General features: G+C 39.8%; 1 protein-coding gene across 12 annotated transcripts in view; it reads right to left on the minus strand.

Annotated features, from left to right (window-relative positions):
- Positions 1 to 3,475: 3,475 nt before the first annotated feature.
- LOC115584959 (hsp90 co-chaperone Cdc37-like) overlaps positions 3,476 to 26,769 on the minus strand; it is a 37,169-nt gene continuing 13,875 nt past the window's right edge. For 3 of the 12 annotated variants that reach the window (XR_003984627.1, XM_030422981.1, XM_030423001.1), the window contains 4 exons: positions 22,671 to 22,934; positions 22,154 to 22,483; positions 18,373 to 18,627; positions 17,807 to 18,167 (listed from right to left, as the gene is read on the minus strand). Coding sequence is in view for 8 of the 12 variants with exons in the window: in XM_030422981.1 (XP_030278841.1) it covers positions 18,049 to 18,167; positions 18,373 to 18,627; positions 22,154 to 22,483; positions 22,671 to 22,934 (968 nt within the window). In the remaining 4 variants the exon portion in view is untranslated. The other 9 variants (XM_030422954.1, XM_030422938.1, XM_030422971.1 and 6 more) reach the window with 9 other exon arrangements.

Genomic DNA, 26,769 nt, shown 5'->3' on the forward strand with positions numbered 1-26,769 from the left:
CCTCCTCTTGTGTCAAAACATGATGAAGATGACGTCTTCAAATGTCTTGTTTTCTCTGACCAACAGTCCCAAACACAAAGATACTCGGTGATCTATAATTTAAGACAAGTGAAGGCAGAAAGTCACATTTGAGAAGCTGGAACCAGAGAACATTTGATAGCGATAGACTGACTAAACCTGAGCTGACTTTTAGTCTTGCTGACTTTTAAATCAGTGCGATAGTGCCGCGACCAACAATCATCTTCACTGCTGATTGTTTGTTTTCACAATTACATGACTAGCTGTTTGGACAATAAAATGTAAGAATATTGTGAAAAATGTCAATCAGTGTTTCCCAAAGCACAAGATGACGTCCTCAAGTGTCTCGATTTGTCCCACAACCCAAAGGTATTCAGTTTACTATAATGTAACACAAGTTAAAGCAGATCTCATATCTGAAAAGCCGGAACCAGAGAGCATTTGACATTTTTGCTTGTAAAAAAAAAAAGATACCGTAGATACTGATAGTACACAACTGTAAGCAGATCAAACTGTCAGAAATCATCTGACTAATTAATTTGTTGATTAATCATTTAGTTGTACGGTCTATAAAACATGAGAAAAAGGTGAAAAATGTTGATCAAAGCCAGAGAGTGACGTCCCCAAATGTCTTTTTCTTATTGACGACCCAAAGATACTCAGCTTACTGTCACATTTACAAAGCTGGAATCAGAGATTTCCACTTCTTTTCCCCCCTTGAAAATATCTTAAACTGATTCCTCGTTTGGTGTCAGAAAATAGTGAAAAAATCGCTGCCAGAACTCAAGATGACATCATTAAATTACTTGTTCGGTCTGAGCAACAGTCCTAAACTCAAAGATATTCAGCTGACTTTAATGTGAGACAAGTGAAGACAGCAAATCATCACATTTAAGAAGTTGGAACTGGAGAATGTTGTTGCTTAAAAAATTCTACAAAACTCTACAAGACAGACACTCATATCGATAGTCTATAAGAACAATCTCTGATGATCACAGTTGACATTTAGAAACTTAACCCGCGCTAGTATTTTCCTTTATAAAAATCAGTATTATAGGTCTGCAACGTACTGTTATTGTGTTTGTCCATTAACCTATCGACTGTTTTCTCGATTAATCATGTGGTTGCTATAGATAAATGGTCAATCGATGTTTCTCAAAGACCTCGATGACGTCCTCAGATGTCTTGTTTTAGCCTCAACCCACATTGATTTATTGTGTCGGAAAGAACTAAAGGCAACCAGAAAATAATCACATTTAAGAACAGAATCTGAGGGCTTTTTCTTGAAAATTGTTCAAACACATTAATCAACCATCAGATTAGTTGACGACTAATCGATTAAACAGTAAAACGTTCACACATCCAGAGAGGACATGACTGCATTGACATGAACAGACGAATAAACACAGCCGAGCAGTTCTGCATGAAGCCGCGACGCTGTTCTGTTACCCTCCCATCAGCTTTTATAGGCATTATCTAGGTTTGATTTATGCCCCCGGCCTACGCTGATTGTTCTCTATTTACAAAAGTGACTGCACAAAGAAGCTTTGCCTCAAAAATCCTGCACAGACCACTAAATCAAACCCACCAATTAATTATGAAGGAGAGAGGGGAGGGGGGGGGGGGGGCTAGAGAATGACCCAGCAATTAATTATGCAAGTGAGAGAGATGTGGAGAGAAGAATGGCAAAAATGAGTCAGGATTCACATCAGCACAATAGGATGGCAAGTTTTTCCAACAGCAACCGGTGAAGAAGTTAATAAACGGATCATAAACAAATTAAGCCTGATTTACTGTGCATGCGCTACAACGCAACTTAGAAACAGAGTCTCACTACTTTGAAGGTAGATACGCAATAAAATGTATTGTTATTTAAAGTGCACACTAAAAACATTCTTAACAGAGCATCAGTCCATCTTAAGTGTGTTGACGGTGAAGCCCTGGAGATTAAATTAATCATAATCGATAAGCCATTCGATTTATTTTGATATTCGGTTAATTCTTTTAGTAATATTTCATGCAAAAATGTCCAAAAATTCTCGAGTTCACGCTTTCAACTTGTTGCTTTTCTATATTATTGACATTCCGACCTAATAAATCAATCATAAAAATAATCATCAGATGAACTGATGATGACAACATTAATTCGCTACGACCCTGATCATATTATACAAAAACATGCAAAGCCTGGTGGAGCTTAGTCACCACAAATACATCCAATTTAACTCTTGACGGAGTTCAAATCCTGGATTTTGTATTTTAGGTAATTATTAATTCTGGTGTTTAAGAGTTAAAAAACACCCTGATGGAGGTATTTTTTACATAAATGTTTCTCTAAATGATCTCAAACATGTCTTTTTGGATTTCCGTTCTGCAGTTCTCTGTTACTAAACTGTATTTAATAAAAAAATTATATTTGATATTGTACTTTTTGGCTGACGTACACGTAGAGAGCTACAGGAGGCTGAAACATTTAAAGGAAAGTCCAGACAAAACTCTCTCAGTGAGGTATTGGACCATCACAAGCTGCCAGAACAGCAACGAGTCTTCCAGAAGTGTGTTAATGATGCTGATGAGTGCACTGTCTGACATGTTGGCCCAAAACCTCCCACATGTATTTAATTAAGCTGAGATCTGGTGACTGCGGAAAAAAGGCCATAGCATGTGATTCATATCATTTTCATACTCTTCAAGCCGCTCAGTGAACACTCGTGTCCTGGAGGAGACCGCTCCCATCAGGGTAGAACATTTTTCAACACAGGCTAAAGGAAAATATTTTGAAGTGATTTGCAGGTTTTTTATTTAATTTGTCAGCCGCCTGTACAAATATCGGCTGATATATTTGCCCTGCCGGTTTGTCAGACTGACCTCACATGTCACGGATGAACTCTCAAAACAGCAACAAGAAACATTCTCAGAGTCTAACTGAATCTCTACCTTTCGGCTCAACAAAATAAACTTAGTTAAAGTTAACCTCTTTTAAAAATATGCAGGTCTTTTGTATTTCTAACCTCAGTTCAGTCACAAAATTCATCAGACAAGCTACAACCTCAGAATTTGAATGATGAGCAGTCTGTCTGGGAACGTTCCACTCAACTGATAAAGATGACAAATAACTCTAAACTTAACTGATCACAGAAATGATAAGCGAGGTAACTACATGGTTTGGTGTTCACTATACAGGCTTCTGATGTATTTTATGTGCTGTGTCAGCAAACAGACTCAAGGTGGCGCTGTTGGCTGTCAATACTGATTGGGTACATTCGCATGATGGCATGCAAATCATTTTCTATCACATCGAAATGACAATTGGATGATTTTCTTTAGCTGTATCTGAGCTTTAGGCGAATCAGATCTCTGCAGTCTGTGTTAGTATGTCGCTTCTTGCATGAGGCCCATTGTTTGCACACTGTTCACTCTCATGTAACAAAAACTGAGGGTCAAAACGGAGGCAAAGAACGGATGTATCTGTTTTACTTTATTTTTATTTATTTTCAACAAGTTAAATGTAACCGTACAGTGCAGTCATCGTGTTCAAGGACACAGTCCACACCTGCATGTCCTGTAAGTTCACAGATTTAAGCATCTTTCAGTGTCCTTTTTGTTTTAGTTAACACAGGAAGACACAGTAGGTAAACAAAAACAAACAACTAACAACCAGAGAAGTATGCTATGAATTAATAGCAACAGTATCTCAACGTGAAGAGAGATAGAGTCTAGTAAATCACATTATTTGACAAGATGTGAAACAACTGCTGCCAATTTACTCAGTAATAATGTATATCTGTTTTTAAAACATAAAATCTGTGTGTATGGTTGAAAAATCTTGACTTTCCATTCAAACTCCTTCCACATATTATTTGTTCCTCTCAGCAGAATAATTTCCAATCTTTATCGGAAATTAAGACGTTCATCTCCAGTTCCCATTTTTCTTGAATATCCAAACTGTTATCCGTCGATTCTTCTTGTAATATTCTATATATATCCGTTATATCTTTTTCGTAATTTTCGTAATTCTGCTGGTCATCTTTAATTTAGTACCCAGAGAAGTTTCCATATTTTTTTTAGACTTCTTATAAAATCCCAGTGATGTTGGCCGTTAATTTAGCTACTTCCTTCTGTTATTAATGTTTTCTTTAATCTTCTTCGTCCTCTTCCTCTTCTCCCTCTTTATCATCAGCTTCTCCTGATTCAGGAACCCACAGTCCAGAGTCAATACACCTCCTTAGATAGTACTTTCCTTCCTGTGGAAAGAAAAACAGAATGACTGAATGGACAAACAGATACAATCCAGTGCTATTTTGTGACAATACCAAAAACAGTTGGTGTGAATGTTGCCTTCGACTCATTTTGAGCCAGTACAACACCTGGTCCTTGTTAGGTTACTGGTATTGACTTGAAATTACTATTTTAGGCTCAGTTACAAACCTCAATGTCCAGTTTGTCGATAGCTTCATGCAGCATCTGAATATTCTTCTCATCAAAGCTCCTCTGTATCTCCTATGAAACAAAAAATGTCAAAGTAGTAATGAGATGCAGTGAAACTAGTGAACAGAGTTCTGCCTCTGGTTTGTCAGCACTGAATCTGAGTGGAGGAAAAGGAGGAAAAATGCTTTCACGGTTGTGTCTAAAATGTCATCATACGAACATTTTAACCTTTTTTATTCAACTGAATTTTGCAAACAACTGTATTCAAGCTTATGTGAAAGCTCCAGGAAAGTAGATTTTATAATTTACCTTGCACAGACAGCTCATGCCTGACTGGAGTCCGTTCTGCTGAGCTGTGTATTGACTTCTCTGATTATCCAAATGGCAACACGGTTCATATCAATAGACTGCGCAAACACTGACTTCAATTTCTACAAACAACGGTTTGGAAACCTGTGAAAAAATGCAGTTTCTCGCACGAGACATCAGTGTAAATGAGGAAAGATCTTTTTTAAATAGCTCACGTCAGGAGCCACTAACAGGATGTGAACTCTAGGTGGAGACAAACATTTTCTCAAACAGAAAGAAAATTAAAGTAATTTGAGAAAACAACAGCGGCATAGATTGGCAAGAATCTCAACTCTTTCATTCTCCTGCTTATAAAAAAAAAATATATATATACACCTTTACGGTAGGCAAATTAAACTAGACAAGGACAACACAATAACTTGTACCAGATGGCTAATGCTAGCTTGTATGAGTTGATCTGCTGTATTGATCCCTCTGGCTTGTAGCTTCAGCCAGTACAGAAACACCATTGTTGTGGTGTGTAAACTGGTTGAAATGGGATACGCTCTACAGGCCTGCTGCTTTCTCTCACAGCCTGGGGAGGTGTAGATGGAGACAACACACACTTTTTTAGTTGCAGTTTAATCATACTGGCTTGTCTCCATTAAGAACAAACATGTATTCTTGTTCCAGTCTTTCATTAAATTGCCTTCCCTCTGTGTCAACGTATCGTTTCCTGAACATGGTCTCAAATTTGACACCAGTTTTAGAGTAAGAGGTCACCAAACTGCTCCTTCATTATCGTTATCATTTGTGTCTTCCTGTAAATTCAGCATTAAACAAAAGCAGGTCTTTTTTTGAAGTCCACATTCAAAACTACTGTTTGACAGTACTCTTGTTCACTGCCAGTTTGTTGCACTCCACTGAAGTTACTCCATGCTGCTACTTTCATCCTTCATCAGTTTGCTCTCGTTACCTACTTTTCAATAATTGAATTTTACCAAACAACATCTGCTGACCATTGTGGCAAACCTCCCACTGCGACACTCTTGCATGTGTGTGTGAATGATTTACCTTTGGCAGAGATTCATAGACCTCTACAGGGTCCAAACCACCGGGGCCCAGTCTCTTCTGCCTCTCTTCTTCTTCGAGCTCCTTCATAGCGCTCTCCATACGAATCTGAGCACAGCTGCGGACCCGCTCCTTCAGCAGCTCCAGCTCATGGTCGAACATGTCGAGGTAAGGCTTGTCTGCAGTCTGACAGGGCCGTGAAAAGTTAAAACTCCAACAAACACACCAACAAAAGTATCTTTCCCCATGGCAGGTGACTACACAGATAAAGGCACAGGTGAGCATGCTGTGCTAGCTACACACCTTGATCCTTGAGAAGAACTGTCTGAAGCAGCCTCTTGGGTCGACCTCAAGTTTCCGGGCCAAATCCAAGATGAACTGAATGACGATGGTCTGATGGGCCACCTGCTCCATCAGTGCATGTTTCTATGAGTACACAGAGAATTTACAAAGCTTTACCTGGTAGAATTGGGGTTTATTTTTGTTTTTTTCACACAGAACATGCATACCCACTTTTCTCTCAGCACTCACCTCATCTATCTCAAAGTCAATACAGATGACAACAAGGCAATTAGCCGTCTCTTCGCACACCAGATGTGGGTTGTCCGACAGATACTTCTGACTGTCGTCCCAGCGCCGCAACATACCTGGTGCACTCACACAAGCACATCTAGCGTCATGATACACTTAACTGAGAGCCAACTACCTTTATATAGTCACTACAATTTGGAAAAGGCAGTGAGGGAGCAGGGCAGCAAAAGACAAAACACATTCTCAGTCACAGCCAGACTAAAGCATACCAAAGTGTTTGATTTCCTTCATGTACTTTTCCGCAAAGGTCTTGTGCTTCTCCACCCTTTCCTGCACCGTTTCCTCCTTTGGAACAGGCTTGACGTTGAGTACACTCTAGAAAACAATTGAAAGATAAAACAGGATACTGGCCAGTCACTCTCCATTTTATACATCTTGTATCCTTGATGCCATGCCTTACCTTGCTGAAACCTTCTTTGCTGATGGTGTCAACATTCCAGGGCAGCTTCTTTTCTTCTCGCCGGTGTTCTTCTATCATTTTTTCAAACGTCTTTTCGTTCTTCTTCAGTTTTCTCACCTCGGCCTGGACTTTCTTCAGCTCAGCTTCTCTCTCCTCATCCTCCTCGCCCACGTTCCTTCCTTCTTCCAGCTCCTTCAGCTGTCCCTGGGCTTCTTCTAATAGCCTCTTGCATTCTGCAAAGTTAATCTCCAGGTCTTCCCCTCTCTGCTGAAACTCGGCCATTTTCTCCAGCCGCGCCTGTTAAGGCAGGCCAGAGTGGACGGATTAAAGAGAAATAAAAGGCAGAGACGTTGGGGTTGAGGAGAGTATAGGATGAATGCCCAAGGGGGAATCAGGTAGGGAGAAAACAGAGCGAAATAAGAAGAAAACTATAACACACACATTGAAAAAAAAATGTCTGCAGAAGTAAAGATAGTCTGGATTAAAAAAAAAGATTTGGACATGAAAGATAACCATTTATCTAGGAGCTACATCTTTTATTCAAAAACGTGATAAATCAGTGCCCGATGTGGGAAAGGTATCTCAATTAAATACATTAAGGGTATGAAAGGTTATCTTAAAGGAAGAACACATACATTTATACATTCACAAGCTAAAATGAGCAATGGTGCTGAACCTCAAGCTCCACTTCATGACATTTCAAAGACACCAACAAGTAATATTCTTTCAAATGTCCCACACCTCAACAAGCTTTGATTGTCTACAGATATCAGATTTAAGAAACACTGAAATGAAAACAAGGTTAGACAGGGATTGCTGGACACTACAAGTCACTCTAGACCTTTCACTTAACTAGTCATGTGACAGCTAGGCACGAGCTAAGCTCATTAGTCACACAGAATCAGAGCCATACAGACTGAGTTTCAGTGAGCAATCATTACAGTTCTATCATTAATTTTGTTTAATATCAAGTGAATGTCTGATGATTTGATGTTCAACTGATGAAGTCAGAGGTTCCAGTGGTTTTTATCTTGTAAATTAGTGGAGAATTACACCTCCTCATGCCTCCAAAAATGTGATTATTACCTGGTCAGAACCAGCAAACACGACTGTTGACAACAGTTCAGACAGACATAAACAGTCATAAAGGATAGGAATCACTGATCAATTGTCCCGTTGAAAGGGCTGTTTGAATTTTTACGAGAAAAGAAAAAAGAATTCTACTATGATTATATTTCTGCCCCTTCAATAAAATAAAAAAAAACTAAAATATGTAATTCACTGAAATTTGTGACTGCGATATACACTGACAAGAAGAGTTTACCTAGCAAAATAAACTTGTCAGTACTATCTGATGGACAAACTATGATGGAGACATAATTTCTAAATGCCCTCTCCAAAATTCAGTTGAATTAATCTTAACTTAAAGTCGAATGATCATCTTTTTAGAAAAAATGTCCATCTGCATCTCGGTCACACAAACAATGATACCCCTTGACTTACATGGAAAAAGTCAAGCAAGGGGATTTTGACATGTAGCTTTAAGTTCTGGAAGGTGCTAGTGAATGGTCCTTAATCTAAGATTAGGGTTGGGATATTATATTGTCGTCAAGATATGGGACTGTATATCATCTTAGATTTGGCATAAAGGCATAGTATTTTCCTTGGTTTTAAAGGCTGCATAACAGTAACGTGATGTAATTTTCTGAACTTACAACCTTTAACCACTTAATCATTATATCCACATTATTGATGGTAATTTATCAACAATCTAATTGTGTTAATATTTTGGGAAAGGGTCAATAGTCATCACGACTGTTTACCTTACAGAGATATACAAACAAAGTTAGCTTGCCAGTCTAAGCTACTAGCTCCTTTAGCTGCAGAGAATCTGCCGGGTCACAGATTTCTGTGTAACACCTGTTGACAAGCTCAGTCTGTAACGACCCCCTACGGATGTCAGGCTGTTACTAAATCACTTCTACTAGAAAAACTAACCGGATTTAAGACTCCACACTTCACGGCTACCACAAGTCTCAGTGCTGACCCGGTGTCTCATTCTGAACAGGCTCGGCGTGTCGACGTACGGACTGGTCACATCTTCATCGTCTGACACATAGATGTGATCCCAGCCGCTGTAGTCGATGCCCGCTCCGGCTCCGGTGCTCATCTTCCTGCTCTCTTCCTGCTCTCTTCTCCTGTTTTCAGACAGAGACAGCGACTGGAAATTTCTGGGCTGTTGAGCTGAGACACTTCAACACCAACAAAGCGACAGCAAACCAGTCAGAAACTGATAGTTTCCCAATCCTCTTACAGAAGGATGCTGCTGGCACAAGCCGTTGACACAAATCCACTTACCAACGGCTGCTCCGCGCGCTACTGCAATTTAATTAATACACGTCATCAAGAAGCGCGGGTGACGTCATTTTTAAGGCCCGACCACTATCAGTGTGATTGAGCGGGTTGGCCCGCTGCTGCGATACGTCAACGTCGCCGCCATATTGGAGGAGGCAGATCCGCCCCGTGAACTACTACGAGTCAATGGAGTGAACTTTATAAAGCTCCTTCTACAAAGTGCTATAAGTTAATGTGTCTCATTTACACATTCACACACATACGGATATATTCAGGAAACAGAGAGGAACCAAAAACAACGTCTGTAACGTTCTCTGAGGATTATAAATGTTAGCTAATCCTCATATGTTCAGTATACAGGTCGGCACCAAACCATTTTATAATGTTTTTATGAGTGTTTACAGCTGCTAATGTATGTTACGCTGTTACTGTGATGATACGTGACAGTTAAATATTTAATCTGTCCACAATAACCACATCCTGACATGCAAATGTGGCATCTGTGTGAATCAAAAACACCGTCATTTTATAAATGCAGTGATTTTTGACTAATAATATCATGGCGACAAAAATAAAGTCTGCAAATCAAGATGAGAAACTGCAACAGCAGTGAAGAGATACACACCATGACAAATATGGTATAAAATAACATTTCATGGTAAAAAAAAAAAGTGAAGTATCAGCAGGCTACTATTATAAATATGCACCATATATAGTTTTCAACATTATTATTAGTGAAATCATAGTAGTAGTATTTTCTGCATATTCTTGACTTTGAATGGGAGCAGCTGTAACGCTTGAATTTCCCATCGGGGATCAATAAAGTATTTCTGATTCTGATTCGTATATTATGCAGTCAGTTGTCCATATAAAGTTAAATTAGATTAACCAAGTTGACAGTATGGCGGACAGATGTCTCATTTGCATGTCAGGATGTGGTTATTATGGACAGATTGAATATTTAACTGTCATGTATCATCACAGTAACAGCGTTACATACATTAGCAGCTGTAAACACTCATAAAAACATTATAAAATGGTTTGGTGCCGACCTGTATACTGAACATATGAGGATTAGCTAACATTTATAATCCTCAGAGAACGTTACAGACGTTGTTTTTGGTTCCTCTCTGTTTCCTGAATATATCCGTATGTGTGTGAATGTGTAAATGAGACACATTAACTTATAGCACTTTGTAGAAGGAGCTTATAAAGTTCACTCCATTGACTCGTATTAGTTCACGGGGCGGATCTGCCTCCTCCAATATGGCGGCGACGTCGACGTACGGTCCAGCGCTCAATGAGGCGTCTATGTATATATGTCTATGGTGAGGACCATATTGTTTCTGAGTTCAACATTTTCGTCGTCGGAATGAAGCGCATGTTTGGCGGCCTAAACAGACATCGAAACTCACCAAACTCCGCACACACGTCACACCTGGTGACAAGTTTGATGATTCAACATAATTGGTTGTGGGTGTGGCCAGGGGACTCTATAGCGCCCCCTAACGCTGGGTCATGTGACCATTGGTAACATGCAAAGTGCTTTACACAATAAATACAAGCAAAACAAAGCAGAAGTAAACTCCAAAGCAACACACAAACACACACACACACACACACACACACATAACCCATGCATACATTTTGAAAGAAAGCAACTGAAGCGCATTAACATGACATTTACAGGTTGTTTTCTCCACATCATACACTACAACATGACATAATTGATGGGTGAACCGGCAGGGTTATTTCACCCATTCAGACAACGTCCAGTAAACGTGTGCACATGCAGACATCTACATGCGCCCCTCCGTGCCATTTTGTCACACTGTCAAACACAAATCTTTCACATATACTGTGAGTCACGGTCAGATTCTTACACTGCAAAACTGGAATCTTAGTTGAGATCATTTAGAAATAAAAAAGCTGATAAAGTATCTTGTTCCCTTCACATGGAAATACTTTAACATACAAGAAAATACAAATGAAAGACGGGAATGCATTTTACTGTGTTTAAAGTTAATATTTATTCAAATATAGAATTAAAAAAACATAACCATAGCGTATATCTTCTTATTGTAGTCCCAGGCAGGGTGACATTCATTATCGTACTGTTTTTGCTTGAATGAATTCCTCTTTTTCACTGTAACTCAGCATCACTGCAGTTCACACAGATTCATATACACACAAGCCTGGTCTTATAAATTCAAATACACTTATAGAACTCAGAATGTCTGTCATCATAATCCTGCACTTGGAACTGGTCTTACAGCTTATTTGAAATAGAGGTATACAATGTATATGTTTATATTTGTGTGTATTTCTCATCTATCTATTTAAAGATAACATTATTCTTTATTCTTAAAAGTGACAGTTAGCCAGCAAACAATTTTTCAACTGCATGTTCTGAAACCAGTGAGGTGACAGCTTAAGAATGCAAATAGGAGAAGTGAGATGAATATATGACAATAATAGCAACAGGAGACAGAAAACCAGAGACCCTGTTTGTATGTACCACACCCAAGGTGGTGCATCAGTTTGACAATAAGGATGGAAATGTTGATTATTTCATATTCACATGTTCTTTCTCTTTCAGCTCAAATGAAAGATAAAATCGAACAACGAGCTGATCCTACTTAACGTTAGAACAGGCAAAGCAGGCAGGGCTAACTATTTTAATACATAAAGCATTTTGGCTGTTTCATGCCAATACAAAGCATCAGTAGAGAGATAAGGGAGAGAGATGTACAAGCGAGACTCAGACCAAAGGATGTTGTGGTTCGTGGTTGACGTCTTAACCTCTGACCCACGGGGGCGACCCTTAGCTGCAGCTTGTGACAAAGCAACAGCTCAAAAGTGTTCTTACACATTTCACACCTTCCAGCAGACTCACAATGCAGCGGGCACAGCAGAGTGATGTCATAATGTCCTTAACGGTCGTACTGTCCCATTCGTGTGTTTTTGTAGTATTTGACGTATATAATTACCCCCAGAATGATTAACAGAGCAGCACATATTACTCCTGCAGCTATGTAGTATTTGGTGTAGGTCGCCTGCAGAAAGAAAAAAAGGAACAGAGAATATTTTAGAACTGACCGATGCCAAACACTGAAACAGTCACAATGAGCTTCCTTCCTGTGTGTTAGAATAAATGATCCACTGATGTGAGAAAGCACAACTGAAAGCAATATAGTGGTTAAGTGACTCTCATTCCAGTAACAGTAGAAGACTGGGCATGACAAAACTTCAAACTCACGTTTAACGTCCACGTCAAACTTCACAGTGACGTTCCCCTGGTCGTTGCTGACAAAGCAGGTGTACTGCCCTTTATCCTCGGTAGTTGTAGAGTCGATAATGAGAACGCTGGTCTTGGTGGAGGACACACCTGATGGGCCCGTCCAAGTGTATGTGGGGCTGGGGTTTCCCACAGCCGAGCAATTCAGTTCTAGAGGGTTTCCCTCTGTGAGAACAGTCGGACTTGGATGCGACGCCCCCGTGAGATACGGCTTATCTGTGCGTTGATTGAGTGAGAATGAAATACAGCACGTTATTACAGCAAAATGGGAACAATTTTGAAATGTGATCAGATTATAGATAGATCCAGATGGACAAAATAAGTGTGGAGCAACATTAACAATCACTTGGATTAAAAAAAATAAATCTGATAAAGGAATTTAACTCTTCTTTTCACTTTATTACTAAAATCTTCTTCTATTCTAATTTTTTCTGGCTGGATGATCTTGAAACACTTGAGCTGTGCTCGAGAAGGAACCTTTTTGTAGCAGACTGTCTTTGTCAAAATGTTCTGTTTGAAACCGATTTTATAATGAAACGTAATGAACTCTTTGACAGCTGCAACTGTATATTTGTTGTCTTGTAAACCCATGATGGCTGTTCACTCTATGTGCACGACACAAAAAAATCAACCAGTCATCATCTTGTTGCTCTGATTTGTTTCAAACATATTCCTGAGATAATTAACTGAAGTTTCAGCTGCTAAATGCTCCACTACATTTACCAACAAAGTGCTAGCTTTACCTGTCTGCAATTTGGTGTACGTAAAGTAGTTTATGGAGTTTTTAGAGCTTTTTCACAACAAACATGCCAACGAGAGCTGAGAAACTGAACCAAAGCAGTAAAAAGTGGGCTGTAAAATCACAATGATATGAAAACAATATTAATGTCTGCAGAGTCAGTGGATGATCATCTGTGGGTTCATCACCACTTTCACTAGCAGGTAGTCATGTGATCCTCCACAAATATTGATTAGAGCAGCTTTAAGTAACAGATCAAACATTTCTTCCATCTCTGCAAAAAAGGTCAAAATGATAACAAAAGGTGTTGTGGGGTGTTGATTTTGCTGTCAGACTCACAGAAGACAGTTGCAGGGAAGTTTCGTGACTTCTCCACTGGAGGGGGCTGTGGTCCGTCAGGTCCCAGAAGAAGCTCGGCTTCACACCAGAACTCTCCTCCATCATCTTCTTTAGTGGGGGTGAAGTCCAGTTCAAACGTTTCAGACACTGGTCTACGCCCTTTGCTGTTAGATCGTTTCTGACCTAGTTGCCGCTGTCCACTGTAGAAGGTCACACGGAGGTTTTCAGCAGGAGCAACATTTTGGACCGAACACTTCAGAGTGATGTTCTGGCCCTCAGACATCACCCAAGAGTTACCTTTAATGTTTAATCCCACATTGTCTGGAGGCTCTGAGGAGACAGGGAAGAGGACGTAGAGAAGTGTAGAGAGATCGAGACACAATTAATAGAAACCACTATAAAAATATGAGAGAACAAATCAAGAAATGTAATTTAAAATATAGAACTGTGACTCCACTCCTTTAGCACTCATTCTGAAAATAATGAGAAAATCACCACGTGCAACAAGTTCACTTACTGTAGAGAGTTATTTCCAGACGGCTACAACACTGTTGATCTCCTTCAGCAGCATAATAGCACACAGGAGAAAGGCCCCATTCTGTCAAATGGTCAACCGTCCATGAAATCAGAGTTCCATGTCTTCTTTGGGTTCCCACAGGTATTTCAAAACCAAAGTTGCTCGGGCAATTCTGACACACAGAGCAGTTCACACTAGCTGGGTCACCATACTTCACCACCAGTCTTGATGGAGTGAACACAGGTTTATCTGCACAGTGGTGATCTGTAACACAGAGGTTAAAGGTTGTGATTTTTAATCAGCTTGATGTAGAATTAGCGAAGGCATCTAAAACTGTAACATTCAAGATACCAAAAGTCATATTAGCACCACATACTGTTATCATAACAGCTTTTTGGTTTGTTAATGCAGTGATTGTTTCCTTTTCAGACACTTAAACAGGGAAAACAAACAGTTTAATAGCTTTTGCTTAATTGCTGGAGTGTATGTTGTCAGGCAGCCTTAAATGGTCTGGAAACATAACATAACATTCACATTTAATGAATTGCTTTACTGGTGTGGCCATAATTATGTGCAGTGCTGCCAAAGCATTTATTTTTTTACAGAGTTTAAAATATTAAGTAACATTCAAAATGTGGTAAAATAGTGAAATAATAGGATATAAGAGGATATGAAATGCATTGAGATTATTATACTACAGAACATAGTAAACAATAATGGCAAAAAACTATATATGGCCAACAAACAATTAAAAGCATAGAATGTGTAGCATATGGAAATAGGAGATATATTTGAGTGGCTCGCTGTGGTTTTGAAGAAAAAATCCAACTCAGAATTTCAATATTTACAATATTAATGAGGAAATAATACAAACTTTGAAATGTTTGTGTCCATAACTGGATAAACAAGCTGTTCTCAGAGGTAAACAAGGTCCCAGAACACTGTGTGAAGCTAGAAATGTGGCAGGGTCCGCCACATATAAACAAAGTAAAACAGTATGAAACTGTGTTGTTCTTTAAAGGTCAGTTTGTTTATTCTGTCATGAAAACAAAGAGACTTTGTTTACGTAGTTTGTTTGAGCTTTAAAAAAAAAAGAAATCAGTCAATGAAGATTTTTCTCTTCTGATTACAATGTTTTCCCTTAAACTACACATTGCACCTTTAATTATTGAATCTGAACCATGTAAATCGAGCAATAACCACCACTTTTCACTACAGCTGATCAAATACCAATGCTAAAAACAGTTAGACAAATAAAAAACAGATAAAACTCCCACAAAGCTGTGTGTGATGTAGCTCTATATGAACCAAACGACTGCTGATGACTGACCACACACACACACACACACACACACACACACACACACACACACACACACACACACACACACACACCGCTATCAATGGTGGACCTTAAAACAGCCTTTTTCAGACCGCAGCAGATGAGGAACACTTACCACAACTGGACACATGGAAGTCATGAAGAGAGTTCAGCAAAGAAACTCCCAGAAATATGTAGGAAATCCACATTATTGCCAGCTGGTCTTGAAAAGAAAACCTGGGGATGAACAACTGTGCGAGCTCGAGGTCAGACAGAGAGCGACTGAAATAGAAAGTAAAAAATCTCTCTGTATAAAAGGTCCACACCCTTTTTGTTATCTATGAAGGACAGACGGACAGACGGACAGACGGATGGAGCTGTGTGATCACAGCAACCAGTCTTCAGCTCAAACAAATCCTCTTTGGAAATTGCATGTGCACAAGCTGAAGCCAAGAGAGCTCCTGTCTTGTGCAGCATCACTGAAAAAGAATCACGCACTCAAAAAAGAGGAAGAATCATCATGGAAACAAATCAGTCCATGAGCCAAAGGCCAAAATTTGACTTTTCGGTACCGCTCAAGGTGGCAAAACCTAGTAACATTTTTTGAAGAGGTACATGTCCATAGATGATATTTTGGTATGATAACCCATCCTAAGTGGTAGTTTGTGACAGTTATCAGCACATGAAGTTAAACACCCCTTACAATAAATAGGCCTCCAGACGCGGGTGCATATTTTTCAGAGCTTTACTCATCTTTAATGAGGGCATGTTTAGTAGCATTTTAAAGGGTAGATTCATAGCTTTCATTTAACGGTCATGGGCTCTTCAAACTGTCAACAACAATTTTTCCACAATTTTCGCCTAAACTGTAGTCTTTTTTTATAGCATTGTGACATGTAGGAACAACACTGACACAAATAACTAACACTGAAAAACTCACAGGACTGTAACAATTCAGGAAGTGTATGATCCTCCCATATTATCCTACTATGAGGGGTGATTGTGAGCCTTAAAGTGAAACTGTCGCAAAAATGCAACCTAGGCTTTTTTTTGTGAATGTATATCAGTCAAACCTTCATGTAAAAGCATAATTATGACGAAAGAGGCACTTTTAAGATTTACCGTATTTTCGTTTTCAGGTCTTACTCATTTTCTCAGTACAAGGGGCACTTTTAAGATAGCATCAAAATTGCTATTTTTTTAAAACACTAAGAAGGCTCGACACAGCATGAAACTTTGCTCGTAGTATCACCAGGGTCTCTACACATGAACGAGAACACGAGCATTGAGAACATTGTTTGTGAATGCGATTGTTCACTGAATGCATTCATATTTTGGGCGAACGTTCAGGCACAACACTGCACACACACACATACAACCATTTTTGAAAGAAGGCAACTGAAACGCCATCTTACTCTCAGCCATTAGCAGTGCAGACAAACATCATCCGATTTACAGGTTGTTTTCTCCACATCATACACTACAACATGACATATTGATGTGTGATCTCTAGAGCCACATAGTGGACACAGGCAGGGTTATTTCACCCCTTCAACAACACCCAGTAAACCCGTGCACATGCAGACATCTACGTGCGCCCCTCTGACAGCTTTAATTGTTGTTAACATTTTGTCACACTGTCAGACACAAATTTTTCACATATACTGTGAGTCAAGGTCAGATTCTTACACTGCAAAACTGGAATCTTAGTTGAGGTCATTCAGAAATAAAAATCTGATATTGTTAAGTACCTTGTTCCCTTTACATGGAAATACTTTAACATGTAACAACATATGAATGAAAGAGACTGGAATGTATTTTACTGTGTTTAAAGATAATATTTATTCAAATATAGAATTTAAAAAAACACAACCGTAGCTTATATCTTCTTATTGTAGTTCCAGGCGGGGTGACATTCATTATCATACTGTTTCTGCTTGTATGAATTCCTCTTTTTCACTGTAACTCAGCATCACTGCAGTTCACACAGATTCATATACACACAAGCCTGGTCTTATCAACTCAGATACACTTATAGAACTCAGAATGTCTGTCATCATAATCCTGCACTTGGAACTGGTCTTACAGCTTATTTGAAATAGAGGTATACAATGTATATATTTATAATTGTGTGTATTTCTCATCTATCTATTTAAAGATAACGTTATTCTTTATTCTTAAAAATGACAGTTAGCCAGTAAACAATTTTTCAACTGCATGTTCTGAAACCAGTGAGGTGACAGCTTAAGAACGCAAATAGGAGAAGTGAGATGAATATATGACAATAATAGCAACAGGAGACAGAAAACCAGAGACCCTGTTTGTATGTACCACACCCAAGTCATCAGTTTGAGAATAAGGATGGAAATGTTGATTATTTCATATTCACATGTTCTTCTTTCTCTGTCAGCTCAAATGAAAGATAAAATCAAACAACGAGCTGATCCTACTTAACGTTAGAACACCAACCAGGCAAAGCAGGCGGGGCTAACTATTTTAATACATGAAGCATTTTGGCCGTTTCATGTCAACAGAAAGCATCAGTTGAGAGATGAGGGAGAGAGATGTCCAAAGCGAGACTCAAACCAAGGAAGTTAAGGTTCATGGTTGACGTCTTAACCTCTGACCCACGGGGGCCACTGTGGGCACAGCGGAGTGCTGTCTGTGAAAACGCAAAACATCCTTAACGGTCGTACTGTTCCATTCTTGTGTTTTTGTAGTATTTGAAGTATATAATTACCCCCAGGAAGATAACCACAGCAGCACCTATTGGTGCAGCTATGTAGTATTTGGTGTAGTCGCCTGCAGAAAGAAAAAAAGGAACAGAGAATATTTTAGAACCAAATGATACCAAACACTGAAACAGTCACAATGAACTTCCTTCCTGTGTGTGTTAGAATAAATGATCCACTGATGTGAGAAAGCACAACTGAAAGCAATATAGTGGTTAAGTGACTCTCTTTCCAGTAACAGTAGAAGACTGGGCATGACAAAACTTCAAACTCACGTTTAACGTCCACGTCAAACTTCACAGTGACGTTCCCCTGGTTGTTGTGTACAAAGCAGGTGTACTGCCCTTTATCCTCGGTAGTTGTAGAGTCGATAATGAGAATGCTGCTCTTGGTGGGGGACACACCTGATGGGCCCGTCCAAGTGTATGTGGGGCTGGGGTTTCCCACAGCCGAGCAATTCAGTTGTAGAGGGTTTCCCTCTGTGAGAACAGTCGGACTTGGATGCGACGCCCCCGAGAGATACGGCTCATCTGTGTGTTGATTGAGTGAGAATGAAATACAGCAATTGGGAACAATTTTGAATTTTGATCAGATTATAGATCAGACCCAGATGGACAAAATAAGTGTTGAGCAACATTAACAATCACTTGGATTAAAAAAATAAATCTGATAAAGGAATTTAACTCTTCTTTTCACTTTATTACTAAAATCTTCTTCATTTTGTCTGATTTCTTCTGGCTGGATGATCATGAAAAACGTGAGCTGTGCTCAAGAAGGAACCTTTCTGTAGCAGATTGTCTTTGTCAAAATGTTCTGTTTGAGACCAATTTTATAAGTAAGTACGGTGGCCGACAAGGGCAAACGCGCAGCAACGGCCAAACGCTGCATATACATAAACGATGCAGAACCAAAGACTCAGAAAACACATGCAACAACCAAATGCTGCAAATACAGAAACGATGCAAGCACACAAAACACATGCAATAGAGAAAAACACATGCAACAACTAAATGCTGCAAATACAGAAACGATGCAAACACACAAAACACATGCAATAGAGAAAAACACATGCAACAACTAAATGCTGCAAATACAGAAACGATGCAAACACACAAAACACATGCAACAACTAAATGCTGCAAATACAGAAACGATGCAAACACACAAAACACATGCAATAGAGAAAAACACATGCAACAACTAAATGCTGCAAATACAGAAACGATGCAAACACACAAAACACATGCAATAGAGAAAAACACATGCAACAACTAAATGCTGCAAATACAGAAACGATGCAAACACACAAAACACATGCAACAACTAAATGCTGCAAATACAGAAACGATGCAAACACACAAAACACATGCAATAGAGAAAAACACATGCAACAACTAAATGCTGCAAACACAGAAACGATGCAAACACACAAAACACATGCAATAGAGAAATGCTGCATATTGAGTCCGCAACGGAAGTGTCCACACAACGGAAGTGTCCACACAACGGAAGTGTCCACACAACGGAAGTGTTAAATAACGGAAAAGCGCCCGCGGCTAGTAGATCCCGATCTCCCGACCTGGACTTATAATACTGTCTGGACCAGTCTGTAATACAACGTACCTGACGAGAGAACGAGAGTGGAGAAAGACTTAGAGGCGGCATAAAAAAAGGCCTTTTAGCACACTGTGTTAGTTGTTGAACTAGGCAGGCTACACAGTGCTGAGATGTATTTAATACAAGAACATATTTGTCTATTTACCTGCACTAGTGCTTGGTTGTGACGTCGTCAGGGGCCCATGAAGGAAGGAAAAAAAACGAAAAAAAAAACAAAAAACAACAGCTGTCCAGAATTGACAAAGGCCCTGTTTTTGTGAATAAAATATCTGGGGGCGGGTCGGTAAGGTAACGCTGAGTGGCCTTGATGCCTGTCAGTCATGATGAGTCGCGTCTCGTCACCTCTCTGATGAGGTGCGGACTCAATATGCAGCATTTCTCTATTGCATGTGTTTTGTGTGTTTGCATCGTTTCTGTATTTGCAGCATTTAGTTGTTGCATGTGTTTTTCTCTATTGCATGTGTTTTGTGTGTTTGCATCGTTTCTGTATTTGCAGCATTTGGTTGTTGCATGTGTTTTCGGAGTCTTTGGTTCTGCATCGTTTATGTATATGCAGCGTTTGGCCGTTGCTGCGCGTTTGCCCTTGTCGGCCACCGTAGTTTTACAATCAAAATATAAAGTTTTTCACAAGCCATAACTTAGTTTCCCTGGTAACGCCTGAGGGTTTGACTAATACCTGGAACAATCATTACTCTCCCGTAAGATTCTTATGCAACGGAAGCGTTGTTCACTCCTCCAGTAAATAGGACGGACCATAGATACGACTTGGCAACTGGAGATATTCTAGTTTGCTCAGCGATGAGCCAGAAAGCTAACGCTATGCTAGCAAGATTCAAAGTCAATAACATTGCATACGGTTGACAAACAGTAAATATAATTTGACAGTATGCTAGCTAACACGATTAGCTAACTAACCAGTCATGTCATTGTCCCCAAATCAACAGCAAGATTTTCACGAACAAATGACCGGCCGTGTGTAACGTTACTGTGGCCGCAGCCTGAAGTAGAGAGTTGTACAGCGTATTCGCGTAGCAGTAAGTTTAGAGGGGAAGTGAACTTTCTGCAGCTTGTATGTTACAGTCGCCACCCTGTGGTGCTCAGAGGATAAGACACTGAAGGACTGACGGACTGCACTCAGTGCTGGAAATAACATATTAACCTCCAATTTCCACTGGATACGTCTCCGCTGCGTTGCGTCTCCGCCACGCCAGCGGAGCAAATACGTTTCACTTTAGTCAATGTGTCAATCCCCACCAGGTCCGCTGCGCTGCGTATCCGCTCCGTCCCAGCTCCGGCAGTCCGGAGCTCTCCGGAACAGATACGCAGGACTCCTATATCTGGCGGATGCCGGAGCACGACGCAGCAATTCAGCTGAATTTAGCACCGAGCAGACAGGAAGTCAAGTGCTAAAATAACAAACAGCATCCGGCTACCTTTCAAAATAAAACACTCGGTGTTGACACCAGCACACAAATCTCAAAAAAGAGACCACCACAAGCTCTTCTGCCGATCCCTCGGTCGGGAACACTTCGTGTTATTGTTCTTAATAACACAGACCTGTAACTGCGGTCGTGAGTGATCATGTGATTATCGCGGGAACTCCTCTGCCTCGTGAGCCAGCTGTCTACCGTACTGCGCGGCAGCGGACTCAAACCGCAACCGGTGGGGATTGCCGGACGGCGGACGGCGGAGCAAAACCGGATCGGAGCTGCAACGCAGCGGACACGTATCCAGTGGAAATTGGGGGTAAGAGTTGATACGCCAGCTAGCGCATTAATTTACAGCGGTGAACAGTCAATTTGACTGGAACTACTTAGTAGGTATCCATATATCAGGGGTTAATGGACACCCTGCAGCCAATCAGAATCGAGTATTCACCCAGACCATGGTATAATGAAACGTAATGAACTGTTTGACAGCTGCAACTGTGTTTTTGTTGTCTTGTAAACCCATGATGGCTGTTCACTCTATGTGCATGACACAAAAAATCAACCAGTCATCATCTTGTTGCACTGATTTGTTTTATACATATTCCTGAGATAATTAATTGAAGTTTCAGCTGATAAATGATCAACTACGTTTACCAACAAAGTGCTAGCTTTACCTCTCTGCAACTTGGTGTACGTCAAGTAGATTATGGATTTTTTAGAGCTTTTTCACTAGAAACATGCCAACGAGAGCTGAGAAACTGAACCAAAGCAGCATAAAGTGGGCTGTAAAATCACAATGATATGAAAACAATATAAATGTCTGCAGAGTCAGTGGATGATCATCTGTGGGTTCATCACCACTTTCACTAGCAGGTAGTCATGTGATCCTCCACAAATATTGATTAGAGCAGCTTTAGTTAACAGATCAAACATTTCTTCCATCTCTGCAAAAGAGGTAAAAATGATAACAACAGGTGTTGTGGGGTGTTGATTTTGCTGTCAGACTCACAGAAGACAGTTGCAGGGAAGTTTTGTGACTTCTCCACTGGAGGGGGCTGTGGTCCGTCAGATCCCAGAAGAAGCTCGGCTTCACACCAGAACTCTCCTCCATCATCTTCTTTAGTGGGGGTGAAGTTTAGTTCAAACATCTCAGACACTGGTCTACGCCCTCTGCTGTTAGATTGTTTCTGACCTAGTTGCCGCTGTCCACTGTAGAAGGTCACACGGAGGTTTTCAACAGGAGCAACATTTTGGACCGAACACTTCAGAGTGATGATCTGGCCCTCAGACATCACCCAAGAGTTACCTTTAATGTTTAATCCCACATTGTCTGGAAGCTCTGAGGAGACAGGGAAGAGGACGTAGAGAAGTGTAGAGAGATCGAGACACAATTAATATAAACCACTATAAAAATATAAGAGAACAAATCAACCAATGTAATTTAAAATATAGAACAGTGACTCCACTCCTTTAGCACTCATTCTGAAAATAATGAGAAAATCACCACGTGCAACAAGTTCACTTACTGTAGACAGTTATTTCCAGACTGCTACAACACTGGTGATCTCCTGCAGCAGCATAATAGCACATAGGAAAAAGGCCCCATTCTGTCAAATGGTCAATCGTCCATGAAATCAGAGTTCCATGTCTTCTTTGGGTTCCCACAGGTATTTCAAAACCAAAGTCGCTCGGGCAATTCTGACACACAGAGCAATTCACACTGGCTGGGTCACCATACTTCACCATCAGGCTGGATGGAGTGAACACAGGTTTATCTGCACAGTTGAGATCTGTAACACAGAGGTTAAAGGTTGTGATTTTTAATCAGCTTGATGTAGATTTAGCGAAAGCATCTAAAACTGTAACACTCAAGAAACCAAGAGTCATATTAGCACCACATACTGTTATCATAACAGCTTTTTTGTTTGTTAATGCAGTGATTGTTTCCTTTTCAGACACTAAAACAGGGAAAACAAACAGTTTAATAGCTTTTGCTTAATTGCTGGAGTGTATGTTGTCAGGCAGCCTTAAATGGTCTGGAAACATAACATAACATTCACATTTAATGAATTGCTTTACTGGCGTGGCCATAATTATGTGCAGTGCTGCCAAAGCATTTATTTTTTACAGAGTTTAAAATATTAAGTAACATTCAAAATGTGATAAAATAGTGAAATAATAGAATATATGAAGATATGAAATGCATTAAGATTATTATACTACAGTACATAGTAAACAATAATGGCAAAAAACTATATATGGCCAACAAACAATTAAAAGCATAGAATGTGTAGCATATGGAAATAGGAGATATATTTGAGTGGCTCGCTGTGGTTTTGAAGAAAAAATTCAAACTCAGAATTTCAATATTTACAATATTAATGAGGAAATAATACAAACTCTGAAATATTTGTGTCCATAACTGAATAAACAAGCTGTTCTCAGAGGTAAACAAGGTCCCAGAACACTGTGTGAAGCTAGAAAGGTGGCAGGGTCCGCCACATATAAACAAAGTAAAAGAGTATGAAACTGTGTCGTTCTTTAAAGGTCAGTTTGTTTATTCTGTCATGAAAACAAAGAGAGTTTGTTTACTTAGTTTGTTTGAGCTTAAAAAAGAAAAAAAAAAAACAGTCAATGAAGATTTTTCTCTTCTGATTACAATGTTTTCCCTTAAACTACACATCGCTCCTTTAATTATTGAATCTGAACCATGTAAATCGAGCAATAACCACCACTTTTCACTACAGCTGATCAAATACCAATGCTAAAAACAGTTACACAAATGAAAAAACAGATAAAACTCCCACAAAGCTGTGTGTGATGTAGCTCTATATGAACCAAACGACTGCTGATGACTGACCACACACACACACACACACACACACACACACACACACACACACACACACACACACACTCCGCTATCAAACGCCTTTTTCAGACCGCAGCAGATGAGGAACACTTACCACAACTGGACACATGGAAGTCATGAAGAGAGTTCAGCAAAGAAACACCCAAAAATATGTAGCAGATCAACATTATTGCCAGCTGGTCTTGAAAAGAAAACCTGGGGATGAAAAACTGTGCGAGCTCGAGGTCAGACAGAGAGCGACTGAAATAGAAAGTAAAAAATCTCTCTGTATAAAAGGTCCACACCCTTTTTGTTATCTATGAAGGACAGACGGACAGACGGATGGAGCTGTGTGAGCACAGCAACCAGTCTTCAGCTCAAACAAATCCCCTTTGGGAATTGCATGTGCACAAGCTGAAGCCAAGAGAGCTCCTGTCTTGTGCAGCATCGCTGAAAAAGAATCACGCACTAGAAAAAGAGGAAGAATCTTTACGGAAACAAATCAGTCCATGAGCAAAAGGCCAAAATTTGACTTTTTCTAGGTGGTAAACTCTGTGTACACAAACAATGTTCTCAATGCTCGTGTTCATGTGTAGAGACCCTGATGATACTACGAGCAAAGTTTCTTGTTGTGTCGAGCCTTATTAGTGTTTTAAAAATAAAGATTTTGATGCTGTTGTAAAAGTGCCCGTAGCACTCCCATTGAAAATGAGTTTGACCCAAAAATGAAAATACGGTAAATCTTAAAAGTGCCTCTTTCGTCATCATTCAAGCTTTTTACACAAAGGTTTGACTCATACACATTCACAAAAAAAGCCTAGGTTGCATTTTGGTGAGAGTTTTACTTTAAGGCCTGTTTATGGTGTGTTTTAACGGGTTTTCGCCTGGAAGGCTCGATGGAAATCTGGCACTCTCTTGAACGAAGTTAAACTGTGAGAGAACGCTGTTCACAAACGCCAGAATGAACGCGTTCACAATTACGTTCATCAGGCAGAAATACAGTACGTTCAGTTCACGTTCGCCCAAAATATGAACAAGTTCATGAACGATCGTTCACTGCACGCCTTCAGGCACAACACTGCACACACACACATACACACATTTTTGAAAGAAGGCAACTAAAGCACCATCTTACTCTCAGCCATTAGCAGTGCAGACAAACATCATCCGATTTACAGGTTGTTTTCTCCACATCATACACTACAACATGACATATTGACGTGTGATCTCTAGCGCCACATAGTGGACACAGGCAGGGTTATTTCACCCATTCAGACAACGTCCAGTAAACGCGTGCACGTGCAGACATCTACGTGCGCCCCTCTGACAGCTTGCAGCTTTAATTGTTCTTAACATTTTGTCACACTGTCAAACACAAATCTTTCACATATACTGTGAGTCAAGGTCAGATTCTTACACTGCAAAACTGGAATCTTAGTTGAGATCATTCAGAAATAAAAAGCTGATAATGTAAAGTACCTTGTTCCCTTTACATGGAAATACTTTAAAATACAACAAAATATGAATGAAAGAGACAGGAATGCATTTTACTGTGTTTAAAGTTAATATTTATTCAAATATAGAATTAAAAAACACAGTCAAAGCATCTTCTTATTGTAGTCCCAGGCAGGGTGACATTCATTATCATACTGTTTCTGCTTGTATGAATTCCTCTTTTTCACTGTAACTCAGCATCATTGCAGTTCACACAGATTCATATTCACACAAACCTGGTCTTATCAACTCAAATACACTTATAGAACTCAGAATGTCTGTCATCATAATCCTGCACTTGGAACTGGTCTTACAGCTTATTTGAAATAGAGGTATACAATGTATATATTTATATTTGTGTGTATTTCTCATTTATTTATTTAAAGATAACTTTATTCTACATCTTAAAAGTGACAGTTAGCCAGCAAACTATTTTTTCAACTGCATGTTCTGAAACCAGTGAGGTGACAGCTTAAGAACGCAAATAGGAGAAGTGAGATGAATATATGACAATAATAGCAACAGGAGACAGAAAACCAGAGACCCTGTTTGTATGTACCACACCCAAGGTGGTGCATCAGTTTGAGAATAAGGATGGAAATGTTGATTATTTCATATGCACATGTTCTTCTTTCTCTGTCAGCTCAAATGAAAGATAAAATCAAACAACGAGCTGATCCTACTTAACGTTAGATCAGGCAAAGCAGTCAGTGCTAACTATTTTAATACATAAAGCATTTTGGCCGTTTCATGTCAATAGAAAGCATCAGTAGAGAGATGAGGGAGAGAGATGTACAAGCGAGACTCAGACCAAAGGATGTTGTGGTTTGTGGTTGACGTCTTAACCTCTGACCCACGGGGGGCGACCCTTAGCTGCATCTTGTGACAAAGCAACAGCTCAAAAGTGTTCATACACATTTCACGCCTTCCAGCAGACTCACAATGCAGTGGGCACAGCAGAGTGATGTCATAATGTCCTTAACGGTCGTACTGTCCCATTCGTGTGTTTTTGTAGTATCTGATGTATATAATTACCCCCAGAATGATTAACAGAACAGCACCTATTACTCCTGCAGCTATGTAGTATTTGGTGTGGTCGCCTGCAGAAAGAAAAAAAGGAACAGAGAAATATTTTGGATCTGACCAATACCAAACACTGAAACAGTCACAATGAACTTCCTTCCTGTGTGTTGGAATAAATGATCCACTGATGTGAGAAAGCACAACTGAAAGCAATATTGTTGTTAAGTGACTCTCATTCCAGTAACAGTAGAAGACTG

Source organism: Sparus aurata, chromosome 1, assembly GCF_900880675.1.
Source record: "Sparus aurata chromosome 1, fSpaAur1.1, whole genome shotgun sequence".
NCBI lineage: Eukaryota > Metazoa > Chordata > Actinopteri > Spariformes > Sparidae > Sparus > Sparus aurata.